At 36.3% G+C, this 13,375-nt stretch overlaps 1 protein-coding gene across 10 annotated transcripts in view; it reads right to left on the reverse strand.

The window, feature by feature from the left end:
- The window catches only part of CCDC66 (coiled-coil domain containing 66), a 55,956-nt gene that overhangs the window by 34,003 nt on the left and 8,578 nt on the right, over positions 1 to 13,375 (reverse strand). For 9 of the 10 annotated variants that reach the window (XM_015593703.2, XM_015593697.2, XM_015593695.2 and 6 more), the window contains 5 exons: positions 5,342 to 5,789; positions 3,731 to 3,896; positions 3,435 to 3,538; positions 1,633 to 1,754; positions 1,094 to 1,195 (listed from right to left, as the gene is read on the reverse strand). In XM_015593703.2, the coding sequence (XP_015449189.1) occupies positions 1,094 to 1,195; positions 1,633 to 1,754; positions 3,435 to 3,538; positions 3,731 to 3,896; positions 5,342 to 5,789 (942 nt within the window). Of the gene's footprint in view, positions 1 to 1,093; positions 1,196 to 1,632; positions 1,755 to 3,434; positions 3,539 to 3,730; positions 3,897 to 5,341; positions 5,790 to 8,381; positions 8,856 to 13,375 lie in introns of those variants that run through there. The other variant, XM_025050758.1, reaches the window with a different exon arrangement.

Raw genomic sequence — 13,375 nt, forward strand, 5'->3', positions numbered from 1 at the left:
AGACCTCCTGGAACCATTCTTCCATTCTGTCCAGACCACCTGATATCTGGTTGATAACTGGCCTGGACCAATTCTAAGGCTAAGAATGCAGAACTGATTATTCTCAAGAAAGTACTTTTTACTCTAAGAACTCTTTTTTTTTTTTCAGAACACTTCTGGGTTTTTGCCTAGTTTTTGCCTAGTTTTTGGTTTATAAAGCCTAAGACCCTTGAATAAATCTCTATCATTTATTTCCAGCCAAAGCCTTCAGACTCTTGAGTTTGTTCAATACCCTCATTAAGCACTTGTTATATGTCAGCCACTGTTCTAAGTACTTTACGTGCACTATCTCATGTTTTAACAAAATTGGCCTTGGTGACCCTACCTGCAACCAAATTTCTCCTCCTCTCAATTATATGAAGAGGTTAACTTATATTCAAATTGTATAAATAGTATTAAAGATCCTTAAATCATAAATTGAAAAGTAAATAAGGTAATTGATTCTCACCAACTTTATGAATAGTTTTAGTGTTGTTTTCGGTAGTATCTACACTCATCAACTTCTAAACTTTACACACTTAAAATTATCACCCAGATATATAGATTTTGCCAAAATGATTTCTATCAAAACTAACTTATTGCCTTTTAACTGTCAGTCCAAGTGCTTTGGGGAACAAAAAAAAAAAATACAATTCAGAATTCATTCTTTTTGTTAATGTAAAATTATCAACAAACGATAAAACTATTTGGTGTAGTCAAGTCAACCCTATATGGAGTGGAACAAACAGCCATGCAAACAATCGAACTTCGTTTGCTGTATAAGAAATCTACCAGTGCTGAATAAAAATGCTACCATCAGAATCATCCCTTTAGGTATTATTTTCAGAATACATTTTATTAAAATGTTAACATCCACTAGGAAGAAGGGATTATATGTGTAAAAAAGAAATAGCTAATAACTTTTTTAAATTCAAGAAGTATAATGCACTCAGTAAAAATTAACTGGTAATTAAAAATAGGAGTACTTAGATTCACTCCTTCAAGAAACATAGGTTATAGAGTGATCAAGCATTAATGGGCATATATGTTCAAAGTAATGACACTTAGGACTTACCTCTAAAATCTGACTAGCTCTAGACAGTGAATGCCCATCAGTTTGGACCACCATTATCTGACTGGGAGATTGTGCTAGAACGCTGGAAACACTAGCGGAAGTCTATAAACAGAAAAACAAGGGCATTTTTTTCTTTCTCTAATATTAAACAAGGCAAAATTTAAAAGTTACAAAAGCATGATCTGAAGGATACCTGGTTTGTACTTATGTTCCATTTGATAATGTTATAATAGATACCACATGGTCAGTGGTAGAATTTTGTGGTCATCTAAAAGATAACAGACCTTTTTTGGACAGGAGTCCAAAGGAGGTATCTGGGGCCTCTAGACTAACCTAGTAAGATTATTTGCAGAATGCAGACTGAGACTCGTGGAGGTCATAGTTAAATTCAAAATAACATCGTTTTCAAATAACATATGAAAAGTTTTTAAAAATAAATATGCTTTAAAAATAAACTATGATATGAACATGGCTTAGTATTTAAAAGTTGCAATTAAGATGCCTTATATTCCATAAATCTTGATTTTTCATACTTTTACCTTAGATTGGTCAAGAATCTGAAGTTTTTCCCATTCTATTTTATCACTTTCACATTTTTTCCAAGGATTATTCCATTTTTCAGAAGCTTCTTTTTCTTTCTTCTTTAAAGCAACCTGTTCATCTGCAAATAATGTCCTTTTTTAAAAAAATGTACAAAAACTGTAAAATAAAAATCACGTAAACAAATCACGACCTTCTTGAAGAGTGCAGATTCCAAAGCAGATCAAAATTGTTTTTTAGGGAGGCTATTAACTCACAAGACAGAGAAGAATTTTAACGGATATGGAATAAAGGAAAACATTTAAACAAAACCACATATAAGTATGACATGAACGAATGTACAAATGTTTGTTTTAGTATAATTATCAATGTAGAATAATTTTTTCAGAACAACATTTTATATTATGCTAATTATTCTGAGGTTTTACTTCCCTGTAATGTTCATTCAGTTATTAATTAGTAAGAGACTTAAAAACTAGAACTCTGGGTTCAGAGAACCATGGGGGTCAAATCCAAGTTCCACCGCTTCCCAGCTATGTGACCGTGGCAAACTGCTGTTCACATCTCTAAACATACTCGTTCTTCTGTAAAATGAGAGTAATAATAGTGCCTACTTCAGGGAAGGACCTAGCACAAAGTAAATATTTCATAAATGTTCAGCCAATCTTATTCATAACTGTGGAACAGTAAAAAACATAAAATCTTGTGTCTAACAGGCCAGTATGAAAAAACTAGGCCTATATCAATAGTTCTTAAAAATTCAGATATGTAAATTTAAATTCCAAGAAAATTAATGAAAGCATAACTTTAACAAAGAGAAATGTGCTTTTCTAACTGACAGTATCAAATAAAAAAAAAGTTAATTGTGTTTTATAAAATAATTAAAAGCATAAATTGCTTCAGTCATTCCAACTAGTTCCACTTTACTTCAGAAGTTTAGTATTATATTTTGGTAAGCTAAATTTGTATTGAAAGAAAATATCTGAAGTTGAAATTATGATATAAACACATTATAAGATCGCCAAACTTTCTGACACTGCTACCATACATTTGTTCATTCTTCTGTTACCTTCACTTCCAACATTAATTCATTTCCTATTTCTTCTGCTTATCTCTTTTTCTAAATCACCTGTCCCACCAGGGTTATGACTGCCTCATAGGACTTTCCAGCTGAGTGGATGCTGAAGCCCATCTTCATGCTGTTAGTACAGCTATTCCTAGGAAGTACAACTATTACTTAATGTATTTACCGAACTCTGGACCCTAAGTCTAGTCCAAGAAGTAACTGGAGTTTTAGTTATTATCAATATTTTAAGACCCTAATAGCAATTATAAATTTTTCTGTTACATGGTTTACAGACAAAAAGCAATAAGCTTGCTTTTGTATGGAATATACTAATTGATATCACATCAATATTCATTAGGACATTTTGATTGTTTTAAAAATGAACTCGATTATTAATTAAAATCATCTTTAAACCCACAGGATTTTTGTAATGGAAAATTTTAATAATGGATTCTCAGGAAATGAGAAAGTTTAGAAATCTCTGAGTTCCAGGAGCTCCAAAATGATACTGATATTAATGATCACCTCTGGCTTTTGGTGCATACCACAGAATGCCAAACAGATACAACCTAAGGGAATGTGAAACCACAAATCTTATGCATTTGAAGAAAACTACTCTAGAGGGCAAATTTTATAAAACAAGACTTTGATAACATCATACTGATATATTTCATCCTCAATATATATATTCTATAAGCTAACAAAACTATAATAAAAGGTGTAATAATTACTTACCAAGCTCTTTCCTCCATTGGGCTTTTTTTGCTTCCAACAAACTTCTATCACGTTCCCTTTCCCCCAGAGTACTAAATATGTCAGCTGGTTTCCATACATTTTCTCTAAGACAAAATACAAAAAATAACGGAAACCTTATTATGTTTCTATACAAGTTAATTCCATAAAGATTAGGTAATAAACTTTTAACTAGCTCTTAATCTTCAGAGTAAATATTTCACATGAAAGTCAAGGAAAAGGAAAAGCAAAACCATATTTGCAAGATGACCCCACAATAACAGATAGGAGTTACATACATGGCAATTTTCTGCTCATACTGCTTAGATGTCTCCTGATTTTTATTTAAAACAGATTTATTTTCATCCTGGACACAGGAAACAGCCTCAGTTTTTTGGAGTAGTCCCATAATAGTCTCATCCTTTGGCTGATTAGGAATACTGTTTAAATGTAGACTGTACTGACCTAGGAGGTAAAATGAATGCTTTAAAATTAACACTAAAATTATGTCTATTTCAATACGTTATCTTGGCATACTGCTATACAGTTTTAAAAACATGCCTTACACATTACCTAATTACCTCTCATAGCAATTCTTGCATTGAGTATTATGATTCCCTTTATGTCAAAAAAAGAAATCGAGTCCCAGAGATTAAATGGCTCAGAGATATGGCCATAGCCATATGATTTCCTGTATCAAATAACAAGCAACAAAAAAAATAAACCTCCATTTACTCCTGACAACACTTTAAAAATATAAATGAAAACATGAACCACAACTTTATTGAGAATAAATGCAAACAGCTTTCTGAAAAACTCACTATCTTATCCTTATTTTCTCATTTAGCTGGGAAATCAGTGAAAAACTATCATGTTTCTATGCTCCAGCTATAATATCGATTCCAAATATGTTATATGGGGCTCATATGCTCAGCTCAAAAATTATTCAAATTGCTCATTCATGTGCTAGTTCTCCTAGTGAAGGGAAAGCCTATCTAATATGCGGGTCATTTATGATTAGGCAAATTCTTTCTACTTTGTAGATACTTTCTCTCATTATCCCTAATAAGTTTTTATTTTTTGTTCTTTGTGCTAGAATTCTAGTCTTAAAGACAATATATAGCTCTCTCATTTTACAAGAAATAACCTAGACCAAGAGAAAGTAAATGACTTTATTGTCAGCACCTAAGGAGCTATCTGATCCCTGCCAAATCAGTCATGGGGCCTGGTGCCTGTTAATTTTATTTTTATTTAGATCACTATTATCTAACAAAATTGTAATATTTCTACTCATATTCACAATTCTTTAGCTCAAAGCTGAAACAAGGCTTTTAAAAACATAATACAATTATGACTAATGAAACAGAAGGCATGTAACACTCTACTCTTTCAAGTCTATGTTTTACTTTGTTAAGAAGAAAGAGCTGCCAATCCTTAGCATGGACTGGGAGTCAGGAAAAGCAAAATGTGGGGGGCCAGGAAAATCAACATTTTCAGCAACTCAAGTCAAATCTTCATAGTAAGGTTCCCTCAATTTCCACTAGAAATACTATAGTAATTTTTTAAGAACATTTTATACAATTATTTTAATGTAAGTAAAGCCTCCTACATTCTAAAATAAGTACAATAGTGTTTTATACTAACATCTTTTCTAGAGTCCATAGAAACTGAGTTTCTTAATACTATGGTACATAAGAATAATATTCTGAGCATTAACCCTAAAATATGGCATATTATAACTATAAAAGTAATTTTTCATATAAGCATTCTTTAAAAGAATAATTTTAAAAAATTGTTACACATTAAAATAGAATTTAAGAGGCACAGTTACATAAAATCCAATGAACCTAAAATTCTAAAACACTTTATATTCATAAAATTAATATGATTTAAAACTAGAAAAATCTTACTTGTTTCCTGTTCCTTTCCATTCTCAGTCAGGGAAACAGATCTATTTCCTTGGTTTACAGTCATCAAAATCTGTTGTAGTTGGTCTTGTGTAAGACACACCAAACTACTCTTCATATTTTCACCTGTGAAGTGTTTTTTGCAAGGCTTCTGTTTAGCTACTACAGATATATTTATGGTGTTTCCAGTCTTCTGTATATTAGGAGTTGCAGGTGAAATCACTTTCTGGATGTGAAGATAGTCTTTATCTGCGTACTGCTTGCATAAATCCTTAGGAGGTGAAAAAGTCATACTATTTTTTTCATCTTTTGCCAGTAAAGTTTGTGAACCAATTCTCTTCTTTTGCAAAAGCTTTTCACTTCTGATACAAGTATTTTGTGTTGATTTTAGAATGTATCCAGTTTGTTTTGTTCTTAAAGGACATTTTGCAATTTTGGTCTTATTTCCCATCTGTTAAAACACCAAAAATGTATTCTTTACAACAGCTCATGAAAAATCAACAATTATCTTTATATCATTTGTGGTAAGTCAGGCCTCTAAACGTTTTTTCCATTTTGCTAACATATACATAAGAAACTATCATTTATCCTTTGCGAATCTTCATTTGAAAACTTCAACAACTGGTATTATTATTTTATTCAGGATAATGAAGAATACAGAACTTTTATTAGAGTTGTTATAGGACATCTCCATTCAACCCCAGTGCTGAATCTCATGTCATGATTACACCACCCATACTACCACTTTTCTTCATTGGCATCTATAGACCCATAGATTACTAGCCTTTATTCCTTGAATAACTTAGCTTGTGGGTCATCATCCTTCGCTCTACCGTAACTCCTATATTAACTATATCCACATAAATTATTCTTCTAATACCCTAGCCTCTCATTTTCTTGAACTCTGCTCCTACATACTTGTCTTCCATACTACCTCAGTTACTCATCCCCCTAGTATATCTCATACTGACCTTGTAACCACCCATAACTGCAACCTCTCCATAATCTCAATTTCAAGCTCTGCAAAATGACCACCACCTCTTATTTTTTTCCAGCTTAACTTTCTCATGTATCTCAATTCCAACAATTCTTTAACTCTGCTGGGACTATAATTTGTTGATTACCACTTTCCTCTTGTCCTTACTTCCCTCCTTACCAATCAAATTCCAGGAGCAAACAAAATCATGCCATTCTCTACTTCTCTGCTGTCACATACACTTGGCAAATCCCAAATCTGGTAAAATCTAACTTTTCACCTACTCTGTGCTTGCATCCAAGGAGAAAAACACAGTCACAACATTTGGTATCATCTTAAATAAAATACCCAAGAACAACAATGGGTTCTTCATGCTACCTGGCAGTCACACATTTCCCAAGTTCCTTTACTCTCACTCTTTTAGCAACATTTCAACTTTCTCCGGTTTCCCAAAACCCCTAACTTTCTCTTTCATTCTCAGCTGAAGACCTTGATTAATATTTCACTGAAAATCTTAGAGAAGCATTTAGAAAAACAACTTTAAATTTCTACCACCAAATCTGTACCAGCATCTGTATTCATGCAAACTGTTTGTCCTATTACTTATACCCATTCCCATAACCCTTTCTCAAGGATTTCTAGCAATCCTTTGCTTTCTCCTGAATCATCACTATTTCTTTTCTGCAGGTTCACATCTTTTTTACCATCTGAAGAAAAGTACTTGATTCCACTTTCTCCTCTAATCTCCTATAATTCCATTCCAACCAAGCTTTCACCCATACTACCCCATTGCAACTGCTCATTATTGAATCTTCTCTCATATGCCTCATTTGTCATCAAACCCTGTTTTGCTACACCTTCAAAATGTATCCTGAATCTGACATTAATCCTGAACATCTCTTGCCACTCCTCTGCTCCAAGCCATTATTAGCTATTGCCTGAATTACTATAAAGCCCTCCAACTGGTTTCCCTGCTTCTAGCCTTGCTCCCCAGTCTATTCTCAATCCAGCAGCCACAATGTTTATAATAATATGTAAGTCAGATCATGTCACTTTCTTCAAAGCTTCCAACAGTTTCCCATCTTTCTTGAAAGAAAAGCTGACCAAAAAAAAAGACCTAATGATCTGTGCGCCTTCCTCCATTTGTCCCCATTATCTGAACTCTAATCTCATTTTCTCTCTCTTGGCCTCCAGCCACATGGGCTTCTTGGTTATTCCTTGAATTCAATAAGACTTCCAGTCTTTGGCTTTAGCACTAATCAATCCCTTTATATGCAGCATTCTTCCTTCAAATATTTGCTCCAGTATCACCAGCTCAGGGCGGTCTTCTCTGACCACGCAATTTAAAACTGCAGGTTTCCTACTCTACCCTCACTCTCACCTCCCTACCACTCCCCCTTTTCCCAAGGCTGCTGCTGCTGTGCCTCTGAAATGATTGTGCCTTTTCCCTTCCTCTCTTTTATTTTCTCTGTAGCATTTTTTGTATTGTAATAGTCTGCATTTATTTTGCTTACTGTCTGCCCATTCCACCCCTTTCTAATGTAAACTCCACAAGGCAGAGATTTTTGTCTGCTTTTTCCACTGCTATATTCCCAGCACCTACAATAGTAAGTAGAACAGAGTAGGTGTTCAGTAAATTTTTGTTTCCTCAACTATGCCATTTTAAAAACTGAATTCTTTCTCTCCTCTCTCCCCCAAATTATCTCCCCTTTCCAAAATATCCCATTTCTTTGGCTCTATAGTTCTAATCTCTCAGACCAGTAACCAGGGAGTCATCTTTGACTCTTTATCCTCCTTTATAGCCTTCTTTAGTTTACCAGCATGTATCGGTTATTTCTTCCTTCCAAATCTTTTTCTTAACATGTATCGGTTATTTCTTCCTTCCAAATCTTTTTCTTACCATTTACACAACAATAAGCCTAAATTCAGGTTTTCAATCCATTACTAGACCACAGTCTATCTCAAATCTATTCCATTTAATCCACTGTACATTTCTGCAAAACCAACTAACCTAAAAGAATTCAACAGTCATTCAATTAATAATAAGTGTTGCTTTTATGTGCTCACCACTATGGGAGAAGTGCTGGAGGTATAAAGTTGAATAAGATGAGATTCTTGCTGTCAAGGAGTAGGGTAGATGCCACATGGCTTTCATCTGGCTTATCACATCCCAACTTTCCTTGTCTTCCAGTAAATTACATAATACATGACCACATTTTGGAAATTAGCCAATTCCATTTTACCTTATTTTTCAAAATACACCTGTAGAATCAGCCACAAGATTCCTTTATTATCCTACTCATCTCACCTACACCCTATTTGCTCTTGGCTTTAGGCTTTTCATATCAGAAACACAATCTAAAATGCTTTTACCTTCCTGTCCCTGTGGCTATTTTAATATAATTAATTCAAAAATGAGAAGTAGCAAACTCAAATATCTACTGTAAATTAGGCTGGGTGGGAACTATGATAAACTGAAGAGTACTTTTCCATTTGAAGGAGACACTACTCAGAACCAGCCTAAACTGCCAAAAAGGAACCTCAGTCTACTTGCTAGATCAGCAGTCCCCAACCTTTTTGGCACAAGGGACTGGTGCTCCTATTAGAATCTAATGCCTTATGATCTGAGGTGGAGCTGAGGCAGTGATGAAGCTTCACTCGCTTGCCCACCACTCACCTCCTGCTGTGTGGCCCGGTTCCTAACAGCCCATGGACTGGTACCTGCCTGGGGGTTGGGATCCCTATGCTAGATGATCTAATATTTCAATACAACCAAGAATGCCAGATTTTACATTAAATTTTCCAATTTTTAGACACTGGAAATTCCAGTTTTTGAAAACTATTGTGTGGATTAAGCAAATTATCAGCAGATGCCACACAGCTTACACAGCTGAGCCCTACCATCTCAGTCTCCAAATACTACAACTCCTACTCATGTCAGCCTTCTTTGACTCACACTGTTAATGACCTTTGCTGGATCATTAACAGTTGAGGATTTCATTTATCTAATCAGATTCTCACTCAAATTGCTAAAAAGTACAGTGCATTCCCTCAACATATCTTTGAGGTCTCTCATTTTTGTCCCCTTCTTTCCATTCCATTAGCCACCATATGGAGTCCCAGGAATTATTCTTAAAGGGCCCGCACAAAGACATACTTGCTGATGGACTCAGCTCAAGCTCTGGGGCAGCAGCTCAAAAGGTGCCAGGGACATATGGGGAGAAACTGAATTGTCTGGCCTCAGGGTAAGGGCTGGAGAAGCAGCTTTCTCCCAAACAGAAGTGCTGGCAGACGCCATTATTCCTTTGTTGAACCCTCCTCCCAGCCTGCACATGTAGGCAGTTGCCATATCTGAGTCTCCATCAACCAAGCTAACATTGCTCGTCTCACCCTGGTGATTCTCTGGGACCCTGCCCCACATAACTTGCCCGCCCACCCAACTTGGTGGTCCACCCAAGCTGGATCCAGGGTTTTTCCTATACAAACAGCCTGTTTTGGCTCATGCTGCGAACTTTCCCAAAATCTTTCAAAGGTTCACAAACCCCAAACAAGCAGCATCTGGCCTCAGCGTGCCCCACACATAACTCTTGATAAGCAACCCTAAACCCAGCATTAGTGGCAGCCGGCCTTGGTTCACAGCTTAGCCGCTCTCAGTTATCTCCAAGCCCAGTGCCAGTAGCAACCATGTGCTGATCACTTTGTAGCTCATACCAAGTGGCCCTAGGCAGGGCAAAGGCAGCGGCTGACCTTGGTCTACATCAGAGTCCCTCCCAAAAGGCCCCGGAACCAACATACCCAGTGGCCAGCTTCAGACCACACCAGAGAACCACTGAATCACTTCCATAAACGAGACACCGAAGAAGCAGACTGGGTGGCACCAGAGCCCCACCAAATCAAATCCTGCCCCATAGCATATTCTGCATAATAGCTCCTCCATTGTAGTCACAGCCAGTCCTCACAACCAATCAGCTTGACAGTCAAATCCTCACACTGATATGTCAATAGCAACCAACATGAGGGACACACCTGGAGCACCCGGCTCAGGTGACCAGGAAGATTGTATCACTGATCCCCACAGGATGCTTACTACATAAGGCCTCTCTACCAAAACCGGAGGATACAGCAGCTCTACCTAATAGAAACAAACACAGGGAGACAGCCAAAACGAGGACACAAAGAAACACGTCCCAAATGAAAGAAGAGAACAAAGCTTCAGAAAAAGAACTAAAAAAAATGGAGAAAAGTAATCTAGCAGATGCGGAATTCAAAACATTGGTTATAAGGATGCTTGATGATCACAATGAGAACTTAAACAGAGATAGGAAAATAAAAATAGAGATAGAAAACATAAAAAAAGAACCAGTCATAAATGATAAATACAATAACAAATGAAAAAATGAAAAGTACATTAAGAAATTCAACAGTAGATTAGAAGCAGAGGATCAAATCAGTTATTTGAAAGATAAGATAGCAGAAAACACCCATAAAAACAGCAAAAAGAAAAATGTTTTAAATGAGGATAGTTTAAGGAATCTCATCAAACATACCAATATTCGCATCATAGGAGTACCAACAAAAAAGGAAAGAAAAGACTGAAAATCTATTTAAAGAAATGATGACAGAAAACTTCCCTAACGTGTTGTAGGAAATAGACATACAAGCCCAGGAAGCACAGTGAGTCACAAAAAAGGGGAACCCAAACAGGCCCACATCAAGACACATCATAATTAAAATGCCAAAGGTTAAAGTCAAAGAGAGACTCTTAAAAGCAGCAAGAGAAAATCAATGGTTACCTTCAAGAGAGCTCCCATTTGACCATCAGCTGATTTCTCAACAATAACTTTGCGAGAATAGATTGGGATGAAATATTCAAAGTGATGAAAAGCAAGAACCTACAACCAAGATTACTCTACCCAGCAAAGCTATCACTTAGAATCAAAGGACAAATAAAGAGCTTCTCAGGCAAGAAAAAGCTAAAGGAGCTCATCACGACTAAACCAGTAGTACAAGAAATCTTGAAGGAACTTCTATAAAGAAAAAAGGTCAAAAATATCAATAAAAAGGCAATAACTACATATCTATCAACAATTACTTTAAATGTAACCGGATGAAATGCTCCAATCAAAAGACATAGGGTACCTGAATGTATAATAAAACAAGACCCTTACATGTTGCCTACAAGAAACTTATTTCATAATGAAAGACACACAGATTGAAAGTAAAGGTACAGAAAAAGGTATTTCATGAAAAATGGAAATGAAAAAAAAAACTGGAGTATCAATACTTAGACCAGACTTTAAAACAAATACTATAACAAGAGACAAAGAAAGACGTCAGAAACATGGAGGAATGAGAGACGTCCCCAAATCTCTCCTCTAGAAACAACAATAAGCTGAACATCTAAAACTCAACAAAAAACATCCAACCCACACGTCTGAGCGTAGGATCTGCACATAAGAGCTACCACAGGTCAGAACCCCAAGTGTCAGGTAGTAGACTGGGAGAAATGAAGAAGCTGCCTCTCGCAGCTGCTGGAGCTCTCCTGTAAGAGAAGGGGGAGGGGTGAAGGTGCAGCAACTTCCCTGAATAGCCCTGCCTGGAGTGCTGTGAGGTCCACGCAACCAGCAGCAGTGCCCAGTCATCAGGGCAGAAGGCAGAGAAACGAGGACGGCACAGAAACAACAGTTGATTTTTACCAACCGCGGTTTCAAAATCAAGGCTGAGCCGCAGCCCCATCCCTCAACCCAGAGAGACCCTCTCCGATACCCTCCCAGACAGACCACCACAGAGCCCCAGGGGAATCTAAGCAAATGGTACTGAAACTGTCACTAACATTGATAGGGACTGAGATTGAGGGTAGCGAGTGTGATTAAACATCTGTAAGAAAAAAATACATTATTAAGACTTTATATAAAGTGGGGATCCAAGAGGATTAGACAGCGCATACTGGAAACCAAAAGAAAAACACCTTTTTTGCAACAGGCTAGGAACCGTTATATAATAAATCTTCTTTATGAAAGAAAAAAAAAAAAATGCAGAATACACTTCCATTAATGCCCAGGTGGAGAAACAGTCCATTAAAACCATGAACAACCAAGGTGACGAGGCGTCTCAGAGAGAAAGAGAAAAATCTCCAGAAAATAAGCTCACAGATATAGAAATATGCGACGTAAATGACAGAGAATGCAGGATGGTACTTCTGAAAAAAACTCAATGAGATTTGAAACGAATCATATCAACAATATCAAGAATTGAAAAAATGATTAGATGAGCAGAATGAGTTCTTTAGCAAGGAGACTGAAACCCTCAAAAAGAACCAAATAAACCTTCTGGAGATAAAGAACACAGTGCAAGAGTTGAAAAATGAACTAACAAGCTTGAGAAAGAGTCAACCAAATGGAGGAAAGGATCAGTGCTCTCAAAGACGGAAATCTAGAAATAAATCAGAAGGAAGACGAGAGAAACCGAAAAATGAAATGAAAAATAATTCCTGCACTACAGGAAATACACGAACTAGCTGATACCATCACGAGAGGAAACATAAGAATAATGGGCATTATTAAAGGTGAGGAAAAGAAAAGGAGATTAAAAAGCATTTTCAGACAAACAGCTAACGAGAATTTCCCGAATCTAAGGAATGAGCTGGAGCTTAGAATTCAAGAAGTCAACAGAACACCCAATTATATCAACCCAAAAAGGCCTTCACCAAGACACGTTGTATTAAAATTATCAAAAATCAATGACAAAGACAGAATTCTCAGGGCAGGCAGAGAAAAAAAGACGGTAACCTACAAAGGAAAATCCATTAGATTATCGTCGAACTTCTCAGCACAAATCTTACAAGCCAGAAAGGAATAGAATCAAATATTCGAACTATTAAATGAAAGGAACTACCAGCCAAGAATAATGTATCCAGCTAAGCTCTCCTTTAGATATGAAGGAGAAATAAAGACCTTTCCAGACATACAAAAATTCAGGGAAATCTCCACTATAAAGCCTGCACTACAGGAAATACTGAAAGGGGTCAGTTCACATAAAACAAAATGACAAAAAAAAAAAAA

Source organism: Pteropus alecto, unplaced genomic scaffold (genome assembly GCF_000325575.1).
Source record: "Pteropus alecto unplaced genomic scaffold, ASM32557v1 scaffold75, whole genome shotgun sequence".
Lineage (NCBI taxonomy): Eukaryota > Metazoa > Chordata > Mammalia > Chiroptera > Pteropodidae > Pteropus > Pteropus alecto.